This window comes from Gadus macrocephalus, chromosome 3 (assembly GCF_031168955.1).
Source record: "Gadus macrocephalus chromosome 3, ASM3116895v1".
Classification (NCBI taxonomy): domain Eukaryota; kingdom Metazoa; phylum Chordata; class Actinopteri; order Gadiformes; family Gadidae; genus Gadus; species Gadus macrocephalus.
This window is the reverse complement of record NC_082384.1, coordinates 23,716,030-23,733,295: the sequence shown is the minus strand read 5'-3', so window position 1 is coordinate 23,733,295 and position 17,266 is coordinate 23,716,030. Positions and strand designations below refer to the sequence as shown.

At 49.9% G+C, this 17,266-nt stretch overlaps 1 protein-coding gene across 1 annotated transcript in view; it reads left to right on the top strand.

Annotated features, from left to right (window-relative positions):
* The first annotated feature begins 124 nt into the window (after window positions 1-124).
* ppp1r12c (protein phosphatase 1, regulatory subunit 12C) overlaps window positions 125-17,266 on the top strand; it is a 20,627-nt gene continuing 3,485 nt past the window's right edge. Inside the window, exons 1-19 of the mRNA XM_060048154.1 lie at window positions 125-478; window positions 999-1,173; window positions 1,509-1,639; window positions 3,693-3,811; window positions 5,671-5,830; window positions 6,401-6,545; window positions 7,585-7,659; window positions 8,327-8,406; window positions 8,792-8,904; window positions 9,014-9,081; window positions 10,852-10,991; window positions 11,489-11,576; window positions 12,081-12,207; window positions 13,716-13,825; window positions 14,401-14,465; window positions 14,723-14,762; window positions 15,254-15,358; window positions 16,319-16,369; window positions 16,798-16,848. Coding sequence (XP_059904137.1) covers window positions 246-478; window positions 999-1,173; window positions 1,509-1,639; window positions 3,693-3,811; window positions 5,671-5,830; window positions 6,401-6,545; window positions 7,585-7,659; window positions 8,327-8,406; window positions 8,792-8,904; window positions 9,014-9,081; window positions 10,852-10,991; window positions 11,489-11,576; window positions 12,081-12,207; window positions 13,716-13,825; window positions 14,401-14,465; window positions 14,723-14,762; window positions 15,254-15,358; window positions 16,319-16,369; window positions 16,798-16,848 — 2,076 coding nt within the window. The 5' untranslated portion in view covers window positions 125-245. The remainder of the gene's footprint in view (window positions 479-998; window positions 1,174-1,508; window positions 1,640-3,692; window positions 3,812-5,670; window positions 5,831-6,400; window positions 6,546-7,584; window positions 7,660-8,326; window positions 8,407-8,791; window positions 8,905-9,013; window positions 9,082-10,851; window positions 10,992-11,488; window positions 11,577-12,080; window positions 12,208-13,715; window positions 13,826-14,400; window positions 14,466-14,722; window positions 14,763-15,253; window positions 15,359-16,318; window positions 16,370-16,797; window positions 16,849-17,266) is intronic.

Genomic DNA, 17,266 nt, shown 5'->3' with positions numbered 1-17,266 from the left:
GTTTTAACGCGTTATTTCACGGACGGAAAGGGCCCAGTTTCTTTTATTTCGCTATTCATGGCCCGAAAGCTGTGACGGAAGGCGACTGCGCATCCCGTGCGCATCCCGCACCCCCTCCAACACACGCCGGGGCTTCACACCCAGTGCGAGAACTAGGAAGTGGAAGTGTACACATGGAGGGTGTGTCTTTTCCTACCTCTATTTCTTTTATTTGAAAAAAAAAGTCCTCTGTGGATGGATAAATAATGGGGGACTCTGCGAAGGATAAACGACGGGAACAGCTGAAGCGCTGGGCCGGTTCCTGCACGGACAAGGAGCCCGCAGTGCCCCGGAGGAGGTGGCGGGGGAACGTCGACCCAGAGGCCGTAAACAACGACCAGCCGAGGGACCCATCCCGCGATGGAGATGGAGATGATGGAAATTGCACGACCAAAGGCGAGATCCTCGACCAAGGAACCGGTCCTCTACTTAAACGAAGGTTAGTATTTGAATGCCGGACGTGTCCCGTTGGTTCTGTGGTCGATGATTTAGATCAGCTATGGCGAAGTCCTGCTGCTAGTGATGCTATGTTGCGGAACACACCGCCTCTCCACCTACGCTGCGCCGCGGCCGTGGAGAGAACAACCGGTCGGTGTGAGCCTGGTTCTAGCGTGTTGCGGTGACTGCGACTGGATGCCTTAACTCTCCTTATGGTTAACCGGCCAGCACCCCATCACTGATTTAAAATGTTTTGCATATATGTGTTTGTATATCGATTATGGCCTCCAATGCACTCCTGATCATCCCTGGAAGGCGGGATCCCCCACTATGCGTTCATCCTTAAGATTTCTTCCTTGATAATTAAGGGAGTTTTTTCTTCCCCTCTTTGGGCCTTGGGTCAGCGGGTCCTTACATATATGTCCTGTTAAGCCCTTTGAGACTGTACCGGTGATTAAGGGCTATACAAATTTAACTGAATTGAATTATGGCTGATGCGGTTCCAACTGTCAACTGATCAGGGGTCGGGTGAGGTTCGACCGGGCGGCGGAGTTCCTGGCGGCGTGTGCAAGCGGGGACACGGACGAGGCCCGGGAGATGCTGAAGGAGGCCGGGGAGACGACGGGCAAGGACGCGGAAGACCTAGCGGCCATCATCAACTGCTCCAACGCAGACGGCATCACCGCGCTCCATCAGGTATGACCCTGACGTGGTGCTGGGCAGCGAAAAACGGCCAGCAGTGGGCTCAGGAGGTAGAGCAGGGGTTGACCGGTGACCGGAAGGTTCCTAGTTCGAGTGTCGAGGTGTCCCTGAGCGAGACGTCTCACCCTGACTGCTCCCGATGAACTGGCAGTCGCCTGTTGCATGGTTGACTCCGGCGTCGGTGTGGGAATGCGCGTGTGAATGTTTGAGAGTTGCTTTGGATATAGGCGTCTGCCATACGCCCTAAATGTAAATGTATGTGTGTCAGGTGTTTAGTGGGAGAGGTTGGGTTCATGCTGCTTTGTTTTCGTCCCCCGGCCCTCACACAGGCTTGTATCGACGGCAGTATGGAGATGGTGTCGTTCCTGCTGGCCCAAGGCGCACACGTGGACCAGGTGGACAGCGAGGGCTGGACCCCGCTGCACGTCGCCGCGTCCGGGGAGCACATAGAGATAACCGAGTAAGCCGGAGCACCACGACAATGTAACAACTGTGTAATGTGGTGTTCTGTTGGGGGACGTGAATACACAGTGTGGGAGCCAGACTATTGCTGCCTTTTTTTTTTTTTTTAACAATGCTAACATTGTTTGGCTCATTTGGCAACACCACAGTCAGCTCAAGTACCACTGGACTGCGACACACTTGGCCACACTGAGGCATTCACAGATGATTGGTCCGCTGGATTTTATTTGCATTTTCCCATTCAGTTGTGGAATCTGAAATGTCATGCTGTTTGTTATTATTGAAGCATTCAGCAAACGTTTTTTATCGGAAACCACTTGTAAGTTACAGATCCGTGCTGTTAAGGTGCAGGTAGGGATGGATTAGGCATCGTGCCCAAGAATGCTAAAAGGAAGGTTTAGGATATTGGGAATTGCTTACAGAGAGGCTGAGATAATTAGCCATCAAACCCAGAACCTTTTGATTGCGAGTCCACCATAGCTTCGAGAAAAGCCTGCGCCTACCTAGCCGCTAGACAGAACCGTGATTCCCAAACAGGTTGAGTTTCAACGTTCTGGGGTGTACTTGCGAAGATGATTCTGCCTTGTTATGCCTACAAACATAAACAAGGACGTGAATGATTAGTATTTGTTGAATTTTGTTAAATCATGATCGTTGATGATGACCAGAAATAGAAGTATGCCTCGACTTCCTTCACTGTGAAACGACTTGGCTGTGTCATTTTTGATAAGGAAGCTAGTTGAAGATAGTATGTGTTAGTTCAAAGGAAAAGCATTTCTGGTTGGTTTGGTGTTTATGGAGGGGCACCTGAACCTGACTGAGGAGACACCAAGACCTGCCAGGAGACGCAGCGTTCTCAGTGCGTTGCAGTGAGATCTGCGCTGGTGTTACCCGGTTGCTGGTTGAGGTTCCTAAGGCGTGTGGTGCCTGGTGTTATCGTCGCAGAATGAGGTTTATGAACGTATTGAGGGGGCTTAGCCTCCGCAAAAGACTCAAAACTCACTCGTTCACCTAGACGCGCACGTAATGTATGCACTTATTGTATGTTGTACGACCTGGCACTTAAAAATAGTACTGTATTGTACTGTAGCATCTTATCCTAGCTAGCTTTGTTGTGTACATGGAATGGGTTCACCTAGCGATTGTTAGTGCTGGCCACTCGGTTCTGTGAACATCCTTACTGTACCGACAGCGATATATTGGTTCTCCTTCTTCTGACAAATCTTAAAAGCGTCCACTAAATGCCCTGAATGTAAATGCATCTACCCTGGCATTTTATCATGGCGATCATGACCATCAACCCTGATAACACGGTGGCTTGTGTGCGTCAGTTGAAAAGTAGGTGACGCACCTAAAGCAATAAGTGGAATGTACTCCTTGTCGAGGGTAGATTCTCACCGGTGGACAAGAAGAGCAGCGTTCTCATCCAAAACTGTCAGTGTATTCAAACCTCAGGGACAATCCGTCCCTGAGGTTAATGGTAGAGCGTGTCGGCTGGTAACCGGCAGGTTGCTAGTTCGATCCCCGGCTCCTCCTAGCTGAGTGTCGAGGTGTCCCTGAGCGAGACCCCTCGCCCTGACTTCTCCTGACGAGCTGGCTGCCGCCCTGCGTGGTCGACGCCGCCGTCGGTGGGTGAATGTGTGCAAGAATGGGTGACTGTTGGGCAATATTGTAAAGCTTTGAGGGGCCACTGGTTAGAAAAGCACTCTATAAATGCAGTCCATTTACCATCACCAGCCTGCAGCTCCTGGCATAACATCAGCGTGAGCCCGCGGTCTCGGCGGCTTCAGTAGCCTCAGACATTCTCGGGGCGCGGCGATGTCAACGGTCCACTTTCCAGTTTCTTTTGCACGCTGTTGTGTGAGTTTCAACGCTAATCTTTGAGCTGAGCTAGGCTTGAGGGAAACGGTCGGCAAACCCTGCAACAGATTGTGAAGTGAAGAAGAACAGTGCCCCCTCTTGAACGCATAATCAAATGGGTTGTGCTGTTCTCTCTAGCTCCGGTGTCGTGGCGTATAGACGGCTAAGTTTCTCCCTCTCTGGTGGCTCAGTTTTCTCTTGCAGAGAGGCGCGTCTTTGTCTGCTGTCAACTGTGACGGGGACGTCCCTCTGGACATCGCCGTGGACGAGGCGACCGAGTCCCTCCTCCAGGAACACACTCGCATTCAGGGTGAGTGTCTCAATCACACACACACGCAAACACACGTAACGCGCACAGACAAATAAATACACACACGCACTTGGAGAAACATAGAAACAGTGGTGGAATTTTGAATCTGAATCGTTTCAGAATAAACTGTTTAAGAGTCATCGGGACTTATAACAATTAGGCAAATTTATTTGATTAATAAACAATATAATAACATGTAACAAACATACAATCCGAGGCCTCACATTTTTGTGAGGCCTTGGATGGGAGGTGGCCCTGCGTCTCTCTAAAGGGGCTGATTAGTGGTGCGCAAACGTGGTTCCACGTTCACGCACCACAATGACCACGCAGACGCTTCGACGCAGTCCTGAACCTTTATGGTTCTGCGTCGGGTTTTAGGAGGCGGACCAATCACAGCCCTTGCAGCTGCCGCTTCGCCTCAAGTCTTTGAGCCCTTAGGAGCTCCGCGAGGAGAAGTCGAATGCTTTGGCAAAAGCAAGGACCTTCTTATACAGGGGCACAGGTCTCACAAAAGCTGACGACAGCTCTGCTCCCCACACGATGTATGAGGGAACAATCCGTCATGTTGTTTCCCCTTCATCCTCAAGCTTTGTCTCCCGTTCCTGGCGCAGCCTAGCCACCCCACCTGTTCCTAGCGTTATCTAACGTTATCCTTTGTGCCTGGGGTACAACGGTCTCGAGGGAGCAGAGATCCCCTTATGTATTCTTCTACTTGATGAGATCACAGGAAACTCGGAAATTATTTTAATTTGATCATTGACAATTACGATGTGGGGAGGCGTAGCGGTGAGCTCTCAGTTGGATCCTTTGACCCTTGACCACCCAAAGGGGGTCAGGGAAAAGACATAATCAACAAATGGAAGTAAGAGAAACAGAATGGGGAAAATATAATTTTCTCATTACAACGCATACGGACAGACGGACACTGCGGCTGGCCGGGAATTGAGCTTGATTTAATAAAGCAGGAGGCTGGGTTTGGCCTCTTGCTATAGGAGGCCTAAAGGTTTTACCTGACCTCGCTGCCAAAATTGGACAAAAGCTTGTGTTGTTGTTGTTGAGAAAGCTAAAGGTGTTGTAAACACAGCCCAGGATTGTAGAACAAAGTGCAGGTCCTGCTCTAAGGGGAAGTGGGGCATATCGGCCGGTTCACATGAGGAACAGAGAAGTAGACCCGAGCTTCCTCTTTTCTGTCTTACCCAAGTAAAACCGCCGGCATTGATCCACGGGGCAGAATTTGAACACTAGGAGGGTAAAAATTTGGTTTGGCCGTGTGTGTGTCTAGGTGGGAGGGGTGCGTTTTATCCCCGTGGTTACGACACACGCCAACTTTGTTAGTGCAGAATGCGTGTGGTATTAATCCCACTGTAGTATCATACTTTAGGTGTCCAGAAAGCCTAACCCTCACCTTGAGGGCCTCGGAGAAGGCCCTAAGACGTGCCATGTTCACATAGTGAACGCGGCACCTGGGATTTACCCCTTTTTTTCCCCTCCAAATTAGGGACTTATTTCAGTAGCAGTGATAAAATGGCATCAATTTTTCTACGTTGACGATCATACAAGATAAACGGCCACGTTTTGGCTTCGCTTCCTCTTTGAGGACGTTCTGGTTAAACGCTGGCGTATTGTTTTTCTTAGTCGATTTTGTTTGATTAAAAGTCTGTCCGTCCCTCTGTCCGTCCCTCGGTCCGTCCCTCGGTCTGTCTGTCTGTCCGTCCCTCTGTCTGTCCGTCCCTCTGTCTGTCTGTCCGTCCCTCTGTCTGTCCCTCTGTCTGTCTGTCCCTCTGTCTGTCTGTCTGTCTGTCCCTCTGTCTGTCTGTCCGTCTGTCTGTCTGTCTGTCTGTCTGTGGGGCATCCTCCAGGCGTGGACCTGGAGGCGGCCAAGCGGCTGGAGGAGGAGCAGATCATGCTGGACGCCCGCAGCTGGCTGACGGAGGGGCTGCCCCGGGACACCCGCCACCCCCGCACCGGGGCCACGCCCCTCCACGTGGCCGCCGCCAAGGGCTACCTGGAGGCCATCAAGTAAGAGTCAAGGGTCAAAGGTTTTTGTTTGTCAGGATATGTTGAGGGGCGGCAGTAGCTCAGGAGGGCAGAGTGGGTTGGCCGGTAACCTGGAGGTTGCTGGTTCGATCCCCGGAGGTGTCCCTGAGCGAGACGCCTCACCCTGACTGCCCCTGACGAGCTGGCTGTCGCCCTGCGTCCGCTGTCGGTGTGTGAATGTGTGTACGAGTGGCGAATGTGAGTATTTTAAAGCGCTTGGAGTGGCCACTGGTTAGAAAAGCGCTGTACAAATGCAGTCCATTTACATTTATATGTAGTGAAATGTTAGTGTGATACAATCAAGTAGAATAACATTTTTTGCAGAAACAACGATGTTTATGTGTACAATTAAAAACTGGGTAGACTGAGTGCTGTGCAACAAGTATTGTGCAATATGGCCAGGGTTAAAGGGTTCAAAGTGCAGGGTGGGGGGATTGATAAAAGCGTCACATGCCCTGAATGTAAACGTATCGAGGTGTGAAGCCAGCCGTCCTTGAGCACCACCGACGCCCGGTGTCATGTGACTCACCCCCCCCCTCCCTCTGGTTCCAGGCTGCTGTGCCAGTGCGGTCTGGACGTGTCGGCCATCGACTGCGACGGCTGGACGCCGCTCCACGCGGCGGCGCACTGGGGCCAGGCCGAGGCCTGCTGCATCCTGGCCGAGCAACTCTGCAACATGGACGCCCATAGCAACGGGGTAAGGCCCACGGCAACGGGGTAGGGCCCACGGCAACGGGGTAAGGCCCATGGCAACGGGGTAAGGTCCATGGCATCGGGGTAGGGCCCATGGCATCGGGGTAGGGCCCACGGCAGCGGGGTAAGGCCCACGGCAACGGGGAAAGCGCCATGGCAACGGGGGAAGCGCCATGGCAACGGGGGAAGCGCCATGGCAACGGGGGAAGGCCGATAGCAACGGGGGTAAGGGGGCCGCACGATTTGGTGAAAAAGTCATACTGCGATTATTGTGGACAATATTGCGATTGCAACATTAAAAAAAAATAAGAAATGGTGTCATGAGTCTACTTGCTTGGTTATCAAGGAAAATGCTCAAAGATTGCTGATAATTTGAAAATGTTTGTTCCTCAACTCAAACAAGTAAACTTAAACTAGCATTAAAAAATACAAAAACTAAAAAATGTGTACAGTACTGTTTTCAAAATAACAATACTTTAGAAAATTTAATATATAATAAAAATATATATTTTTCCAAATAATACATTGCTGCAGTTCAGAAATTTGTTTGGTTTTCTCAATAGGTCAACTAATTAAGGGTTAGGGTTAGTCGCGATTGCGATTCGATGAATCGTGCAGCACTGTGGACGACCATAGCAACGAGGCACGGGGAACGTGGACGCCCATAGCAATGGGGTCGGGTGAAGTGCCCACACGTGCCTGTCCTGGTTTCAGACCGGCAGGAGGTCGGATGTTTGCCGTGAGCGTTCCCGGTGATGGAGAGCAGAAATGGGGAACCGGCTCATGTGCTGAAGGATTGAAATAGCTCGCGGTCGACCTCTTGACCGCTGAAGAAGTGCCTTGTTCAGTGTTTCATTGTGTAACGGTGAACGAAGAGACTGCCGTGGTACCATGATGGTAGTATCGATGAAACTAACTGGGTAGTACGAGCACAGAAGTAGTACTACCAAGTTAGTGGTAATTGATAAAAGGAGGTGAAGACAGAGGCATGGTTGGTGGTTTAGTCTCCATTTTTTTATAATCACGTTATTTCCTTCTTAAAGGGCCAGACGCCGTTCGACGTGGCGGACGAGAGCGTGGAGGCCCTCCTGACGGAGCTGGCCCAGAAGCAGGCCAACGTAAGACCCGCTCCGTGGAGACGCGTTCAGCCTGACCCTAACGTGGTGGCCCATGCAATGTGTACACTAAGTAACGTGTGTGTGTGTGTGTGTGTGTGTGTGTGTGTGTGTGTGTGTGTGTGTGTGTGTGTGTGTGTGTGTGTGTGTGTGTGTGTGTGTGTGTGTGTGTGTGTGTGTGTGTGTGTGTGTGTGTCTGCACGTGTATGTGTGTGTGTGTGTGTGTGTGTCTGCACGTGTGTGTGTGTGTGTCTGCACGTGTGTGTGTGTGTGTCTGCACGTGTGTGTGTGTGTCTGCGCTCGTGTGTGTGTGTGTGTGTCTGCGCTCCTGTGTGTGTGTGTGTGTGTCTGCACGTGTGTGTGTGTGTGTCTGCACGTGTGTGTGTGTGTGTCTGCACGTGTGTGTGTGTGTGTGTGTGTGTCTGCACGTGTGTGTGTGTGTGTGTCTGCGCTCCTGTGTGTGTGTGTGTCTGCGCTCCTGTGTGTGTGTGTGTGTGTCTGCGCTCCTGTGTGTGTGCGTGTGTGTGTGTGTGTGTGTGTGTGTGTGTGTGTCTGCGCCTGTGTGTGGGGTGTGTGTGTGTCTGCGCGTCTGTGTGTGTTTGCACGCCTGTGTGTGTGTGTGTGTGTTGTGTGTCTGCGCCTGTGTGTGTGTTTGTGTGTGTGTGTGTAGTGGCGCAGCGAGCGGTCGCTCCTGGAGAGACAGAACCCACCGGGAACGAACCCGGTCAACGCCAACAACAAACGCCGCAGGTCAGTGCCGTGGCCCTCAGGAACCCCCTGCGCCCTTAAAGACCCTAACCCTAACCCAACCGTGATGTTTCTGTTTTAACCGCCGCCATGTCACGGCCACCATGGAGTCATTGATGCGTTTTTCCACCACTGTGCCTAAAATAAGCTCCCAATTCCGAGAGGAAAGGGGTCAAATCCTGTGCTTCTCTGGGGGTGCCCGGGTAGGGTGGGGTACCCTCTAGCCTCAGTCCGGAACGCAACGACCCGGGATTGAATCCTTCCCGTGGTCATCTGCTGCATGTCCTCCCTTCCATACCTTCCTCTCTATCTCACTCTGTAATAAAAAGCATACAAATGAACCAAACTAACTATCCCGTGTTTCTGCCGTCCGCCCCAAAAACCCCAGGAGCTCCGTGTGCCGAATGAGCAGCAAGGACAAGATCATAGTAGCTGACCAGTCCAAGGAAAGGGGCATCTCCGGGGGTCACGAACTCAGCGAGGAGCGCGAAAGCAGCCCCGGTAAACAGAAGCCTCAAGGACACCATCACAGCCTTATTCTGGTTGTGTTTTTCCATTGGTCGGGTCTGAACTGAGAGGACGTCTCCCTGTCTGTCCCCCCCCCCCTCAGAGAGCTCCCCTGTGCCCACTCCGGACAGCGAGAGCGTCACAGAGTCCACGGTCAGCCCTGGAGAGAGGGTGAGTCTCACAGTGGGGAGCCCTGTTGTGGCGCTGTGATGTTGTAGACCTAGTAACTTCCATTATGTCCATGTTGTTCAGTTCTTCTCATCGCTGGTGGGCGGCGTGGGGTTGGACTGTGTTATTCATATCATACAGAGTTGTATTCATTTATATAATGCTGCAACTAATACTGTCTGTGGTATTGTTCACGTCTACATTAGTTTGTATTCATGCGTTCATGCTGCGGGAATCGTTGCATGTACAGTAGCTGCAACAACAAAAAGGCGCCCACAAAAAAAATGTACCCCGAGGCTCCCGCTTGAATTGGGTCTTTGTCATCATCGGCCTGCTCATGTTTTCCTATCGGAAGAGTGAAACGGCAAAGATCCTGACCCCGCCGACCTTTCACATCCAAGCAATGCTTGGTGAGGTCATGGACGGACTTGAGTGTCTTTGTGGTGGAGGAAGCTTATGAATGGTGTGTTCAGTGTCCCCCTCTTCAGTACTGAGTGACTAGATGGAGAGGCCACAGTTGGTCCAGGGTCCGCTTGAAAGCATTCGCCGCAGCCTTTGCTGTGGGCGTCACGCTTTAAAGACCTCAATTCAAGTGTGGAAGGATCCTTGCCCGGGAAAAAACGTATAGGAAATATCGTCTCATTTGTGAACTTCTCCCATACGAATGAGCCAATCGTTGGACATGGGTTTTGTAATTTCATTGAACTGATTCACTCATGAGAGTGGAGTCCCACTGCGGAGTGATTCCCGATGTCCCAACACACTGTCTGGTAGGGCTTTGACTCCGAACTTCGTTATTCGAATATAATTATGACGCTTTTCCACCGCACATGTAGTTCGACTCGACACGACTCGACACGGTAGCAGCACGGGTCGTTTTCCACCGCACATAGTACCTCCTGGACGTGGGCGGGGTCGGCTGCGCGAAAGGGCCGTGACGTATTTTTGTACGCGACGCAAACAACACCTACGCAACCCACACATGGACAGAACCCACATAACAACAATGGAGGACATCGATACGATGGTATTCTTGTTCGTATTATTAGCTGGCATGTTGAAGAAGTTGAAGAAGTGGAATATGTTGGCTGCGGCGCTGCTATGGCTGTTACCAGCATGGTTGCCATGTCGCTCTCGTGACTTCGTCACACTCTCTGGCCAATCAGTGGCCGGCCGTCTGCCGACGTCACCTTTTAGCATCGGCTCAGCTCGCTTGGAACCTAGAGCGAGGCGGTACTAAAAAAAGCAGCCACTTCAGGTACCAGATACCATGTTTTCGCGGTGGAAACGCAAAAAAATGCGAGCTGAGTCGAGTCGAGTCGAGCTGGTACCATGCAGTGGAAAAGCGGCATTAGACTATCAAAAAATAAATCAAAATTCGAAAGAATATTAGGCAGCCCTTAATATTCGAACCTGTTATGGGCAGGCCAAGAGGGAGAGACGTCGGAGAACCCGACGCAGTCTATTCATAATATTGTAATGACCACGGAAGAGGCAGTGAATGAAGTATGATTAGACAGTGAAAGTATTGATTAGACAGCTTATTAGAAACCTAATAAACCGTTGGAACACGCAAGACCGGTAACCATAGCAACGCCGGTAAACAAACCTCGCGAAGCCCAATCCAGGTCTTACTGAAGGAATTTAACGGTCAAAATAATATTAATAAATATTCAAATATATTTGAATATTAATATTAATAAACAAACGAACTTCGAATATGATTTTTGGGCAAAAGTCAAAGCCCTTCTGTCCGGTGTCTCCCACAAACAGAGCGTGGAGGACAAGGAGGACGACGAGGACGATAAGGCCCTCCGCACGGCCCGGGTGGCCCCCACCTCCCAGTGGCGTGACGCCGGCGGCGGCGGCGGCGGCGCAGACAGCCCCTCCACTCTCAGCGCCGACCGGCGCAAGTAAGAACCGGCACGCGCGCACAAAAAAGAAAATGGCCGCCTTCAAAACCAAGCGCATACGTTTGAAGGAGAGCCCAGGAAATGGCTGAATTGAAGAGTTTGAGTGTCAATATTGTTCATTATGCGATATATCTTACATTTATATGCACGTTAACATTTAGGGCAGGAAGTACATTGGTCAGAAAAATGAATGGGGAAAAAATGAATGGTATTATCTTAGCTTATTTATTTATTGATGTATGCCATTGCACATACGTGAAGCCACTCGACTGCTTTTTGCATGTCTGGTAATAAGCTAGTCTGGTAATAAGCGAAACTGCATTTCGTTGTCCAAGTACTTCAGTTGAATCATAACACAATCAAACGACTGGCAGAAGGCCCGGCTGCTCTGCACCAGAGTTGTACGGGCGGGAACAGATTCCGAGTCGGCCCTTCCTGTCGGTGGGCCAGACGGGTGTAAGTCACGCGCTGAAGACGTGTGTTCGCTCCTCTCTCAGGTTCCAGGCGCCCGTCCGGGACGAGGAGTCCGAGTCCCAGAGGAAGGCGCGCTCGCGCCTCATGCGGCAGTCACGTCGCTCCACGCAGGTACGAGTCCGCCTCGCCCTCCCGGTGCAACGCAACGAACGACGTAGAGCACCCGTTGAGATCAGGAGGGGGGAGGGGGTTGCCTCGCAATGGAAAAGGTTGCTAGTCCGATCCCCGGCTCCTCCTAGCTGAGTGTGTCGAGGTGTCCCTGAGCGAGGCATCCCTGAGCGAGGCACCGATCCTCACTGCTGCCGACGAGCCGGCTGTCGCCCTGCATGGGTGCCGTCGGTGTGTGATCGTGTGTATGAACTGTTTTATGAGCCTTTTGTAGATGGAAACGTCATTGTGTAGCAGATCAAATGTGTCCTCATGGTTTAAAAAGAACACAACAGTCTGTTCCATTTTGAAGCACGTACAAACCACTTCCTCTTCGGCGCGTTCTCACCGCCGCATCGTCCCGCCCAACATCAGACGTGTTATCAGAAACCCGGCCTTCCTCTCTCGGCTGGGTTTTGTTCAGCGTGTTCACGCGGGGCTCTGTGGCTCTGTGCATCCTGTTGACAGGGGGTGACGCTCACCGACCTGAAGGAGGCCGAGAAGAGCTCGGGCAAGGCCCCCGACGCCCCCCCCCCCTCCGCCCGCAGCGTGCTCCCCGTCAGCCCCATCGTCACCCTCACCCCCGCAGAGAGAGGTGAGAGCCCCCACCCCCCGCACTCATCCGGATCACCCACGTCTGCTCTTTCTATATTTTACTTTTTTTCAAATATATATATATATATCTTTTTTTTTATACATGTAATTTTTTTATTTGATGTTTATTATTTCTATAATATATATTTATATTTTATTTATATTATTTAAATAATAAATCGTTTATTTAATTTTTCTACTTTTTTATTGTTTTTGAATTCGATGAAGTTGGATTTAGTAGGAAACAGTATCACGGTGCTTGTCGGATGGGTTGGCGTAGTGTGTGTGTGTGTGTGTGTGTGTGTGTGTGTGTGTGTGTGTGTGTGTGTGTGTGTGTGTGTGTGTGTGTGTGTGTGTGTGTGTGCGTGATCTTGTGTGTGTGTGTGTGTGTGTGTGTGCCTGGATGAGTAATAAGAAGAGCCAGTGGGTTGACATGACTTTCAAGTGTGCAATCAGGTGTTGAAATGTGCTTTTACGGGCCACCAAACACAAAAAACGGCCTGTGAATATATATCAGCCAATTATGAAAGTGTGTATTTGGTTTACTTAAATAAACCTGCAGATGGTTTATTGTGCTGGTGTTTTTCACACGGGCTGTTCACAGGGTAGTATGTGTTGTGGATTTTTAGATGAGAGTCGATTAAACTTTATGGTCGTTATTCATAGTACAAGTACAGACAAGGAAATGCAGTAAGCGTCTAACCAGAAGTGCAGAAAAGCAGTACGGGGCAGAGAATGTACCTGTCATGGAATAATATAGATGGTGCCGTGTGAACACTATAGAGAGTCATGTATGGAGCTGGCTGTTGCCTTGCATGGTTGACTTTGAATGTTAGCCATATTGTCAAGTGTTTTGAGTTAGAAAAGCACTATGCTGTCTATTAACCATTGATTTACTAACGTGTGTTAGTGAGAGGAAGTCAGATGTTAACCTGACGCGTGTAGGCTGTGTAGAGACGGCCCGATTCTCCTTCCTTAACGCCCGTTATACTCCAGACACTGACCCAGTGAGGGCTGACCCAGTGAGGGCTGACCCAGTGAGGGCTGGGTAGAGACAGTCCCGGTTCTTCTTCTCTAACGCCCGTCTCTCTCCGGACACTGACCCAGTGAGGGTTAGGTAGAGACAGTCCCGGTTCTTCTTCTCTAACGCCCGTCTCTCTCCGGACACAGACCCAGTGAGGGCTGGGTAGAGACAGTCCCGGTTCTTCTTCTCTAACGCCCGTCTCTCTCCGGACACTGACCCAGTGAGGGCTGGGTAGAGACAGTCCCGGTTCTTCTTCTCTAACGCCCGTCTCTCTCCGGACACTGACCCAGTGAGGGTTAGGTAGAGACAGTCCCGGTTCTTCTTCTCTAACGCCCGTCTCTCTCCGGACACAGACCCAGTGAGGGCTGGGTAGAGACAGTCCCGGTTCTTCTTCTCTAACGCCCGTCTCTCTCCGGACACTGACCCAGTGAGGGCTGGGTAGAGACAGTCCCGGTTCTTCTTCTCTAACGCCCGTCTCTCTGCAGACACGGACCCACCGAGGGACGTGGAGGGCGAGTCCCGGCTGGGGGTCAAGGACAAGCGGAGAACCAGGAGGGAGAGGCGCTCCACCGGGATCGGGCGTCTGGGTCTGGAGGTAAGACCCCAGGGGGGCCGTGTCTTACCATCGGGGGGGGGGGGGGGGGGGGGGGGGGGGTGCTGGTCCTTTCTGTGACATCCGGACCAAACACAGTGTCCTTAACACACACTGTTAAGGGCTGATTACGATCCCACGTTCACGCAACGCAAGGGCGTTAGGGATCCCCGTTACGTCCTTGCGGCCCCTCCTTGCGTCCACCCCAAGGGCCGGACGTGCGCCTCCCAAAAATGTTAACCTTCCGTCGAGGCGACGCAGCAGCAGCGAGGGCTGTGATTGGTCCGCTTGCTAAAACCCGACGCAGAACCGTCAAGGTTCACGACTGCGTCGGAAGCGTCCGTGTGGTCGTTGCGTTGGGTCGAACGCGGGGCCATAATCAGCCCTTAAACGTGATCGTGACTCACCGTGGTTGATCACACAACACTCTGAGGTTGACAACGTGCTTTTAAAGATAACTTGTGAAGTGAATCATTCACAAAATGAAAAATGATTCTAAAAAAATACACCATGAGTTTTAACATCGACTAAAGAATTGGATTGTACAGATTGTAAAGTCTAATGTTTTGTTTTTTAAGGACGAAGAGGATGATGACATAAGCACAGCCAGGACAGATGAGACGCACGGCAACAGCACCTCCAGGTAAGAGGCGACGGTTTTATTTCCTAGCACGATTTGATGTGTCGCTCTCTCACTCTCCCACTCTCTCTCACTCTCCCACTCTCTCTCGCTGTCTCTCCCCCTCTCTCTCACTCTCCCACTCTCTCTCACTCTCCCACTCTCTCTCGCTGTCTCTCTCGCTCTCCCTCACTCTCCCACTCTCTCTCGCTCTCTCTCCCTCTTTCTCGCTCACTTTCTCTCTGCACAATATATATATATACTCTTGTGTTCTTCTGCAGTGATCCTCAACCAGACAACTCTTCACTGGACTACAAACTGGTGTGTATTGAACTAAAGACAAACACATCCCCCAATAACCACAAGCAGAGGCAGCATTTCTGTGTCCTAGTTTAGTGTCGCCGAAAGGTGTTAACAGGTATAACCTGAACGGCTAGCGTGTTTGTGCGATGGAAAGACTGAAATCTAGCTGACACTTGAATTTATGATGCATTTCCTGATTTCCTGAGGCTTTGTGGGTTATAGGTTAAATTAGTGTGAGTTTATTGAGTTAAAGTGATTGCTTAACACATTTACAATTTCTACTATGTAAAACTGAACACAAAAGGTTAAGCTTAAGTTTCTTCATGCTTCTCACCAAATTGTTGGTGAGAACAATCATTTAATCAAAATGTATCCAGATAACATTGTTTTTTTTAATGACTTCCATGACTCGTAATTGTTTTGTTCACACTCCCGTTTGGGGATACTAGTTTGCAGACCTGTCCTATAGTTCACTGGGTCTTGAGATTACGGCGGTTGTCTCCCCCTAGCTTTACCGGGGGGTACTGCGGGAGAACGTCACGCTGAAAGAGAAGCTGCAGGAGACGGAGCTGCTGCTGAGCCAGAACAAAGTGGAGCTGGAGAGACTGCGACAGGTCAGCCCAACATGGCCGCTTTATTCCCCTTCTCAAGAATAATGGAACGCAGGGTTAGGGTTAAACCCAGAGAAATCCATAGTTTTATTCACGGTTACCATTCTTTACACCCGCTCCCTTGTCGATTTATTTGATGAAATGTGTAAAATACAGCTGATCCAGTCTGTTGAATATCCAATATCTTTAGCTAGCACCAAAAGTCGACTCTAGTTCTGTGGGAAACGGTTGAAATGAAATTATCTACAGCTGTAAACTAAGCCCATAACATTATATCACGTAGTTCACAACGTCTTCAAACTACTACTTTTGTCATGTTTTAATTCAGCAACCCCTAGCAGCATAAATGCGATACCTTTTTTTAAAGTGGCTATAGTTCTGCCAGAATGAGGCAGCACAATGGTGATGAAGACTACAGCCCACTGATGAAAGTCCATGCGTTTGCAGTATCATGAAGGTTGTGTACCGGGTGTCAGACCCTGTTTGTGTCTCGGGGGGGAATTACCACTTATCACCCAAGGGGTCGCCAAAGAGCACCCAACGGAAACCTTCTCGATCCACTTTATCGTAACAGAGCATCAACATGCCTGAACATGGCTAGACCCTTAAGGGGGAATTCTCATACGATACGAATTACACATTATTGTTTCCAAATGAAAATGTAAAGTCTACTTCATGAATCGTACGTCCTGCCGCTTAATGTACGCAGTTATTGTATGTTTAACATCCTTTCACTTAAAAATAGTACTTAGCTTCACATATCATCTTGTCCGCGCTATCTTTGTTATATATACGGGCAATGGGTTAACCTAGCAATTGTGAGTGCTTGGTTCCATGAACATCCTTACTGTACTGACGGCGATATATTGTCATTTCCCTTTCTTCGGACAAATGTACTACTCATTGTAAGTCGCTGTGACCTGTTGTAAGGCCTTGTGTTGTGCTCACTTCCTCTTCCTGCAGAGCCAAGAGAGCAGCATGCTGCGACCCGCGCTGCTGGAGCTCGAGCGCTTCGTGAGTCTGCCCTTCCTGCTCTTACTGTTCCCAGGAAACACAAGAACAACTAGTTTCATAGCGGATCTACTCTTGGTGGAAGAGAGTTCAACACCATTTCAGTTGATCATTGGTTTTTTGCGTCGTCTCATTGCTCAGAAAACCTCATGGTGTTCGACTCTAGCGAGATTAAAAAGATTTAAAGATTAAGGGATATTAATAGTCCATGCAAGTGAACACCACGAGTTTTGTTTCGGAAGGTCTTTTAAGGTCGCTTCAGGTTGAACAGAATAGATTGAGAGATGTCAGGGACACACAGGAAGTGAAACCTGCATTGCACTGCACAAAGAACCGTTGTTGGTGTTGCTTGTTTGGTGTCAATCCAGAGTTGAGACATTAGTTATTATTCATGCGTTTGTGTTATTCATTCATTCTTTTTGCCTCTCCAGGAGAAGTTGGCACTTCAGAGGAAAGCAGTGGAGTTGGAAGATGAGCTCAAGGTACAAATATGAAATCCACTATTTCTTTAGGACTAATGTCTTAGTCCTAAGCTTCTGTTTTTAAAAGAACGTTCCACTTTGATACCAGACTTTGTTCAGTGAGAAGGTAAAGGAAGGGGGAGAGGGAAGTGCTTTACTTTGCCCTTGACTACTTAGAAGTGCACAAAGACCACTTAATTTGAGCCACGGCAAAAGTACGCTGTGTCCAAAGAGTGGCACTCAAATGGATATAAAGTATTCCTATTCCTGATAAAGTATTCCTGTTACAACTGATGGGAAATGTCCAATGCAGTCCAAGGAAACATGTCCCATGGACTCCTGACCGAAGGCTCCTTGTCTTCACGTAATCAGGATCAGAATCAGAATGACTTTTGTTACATCTTATTGTACAAGTACACAAGAGTACAATTCTTAGGCT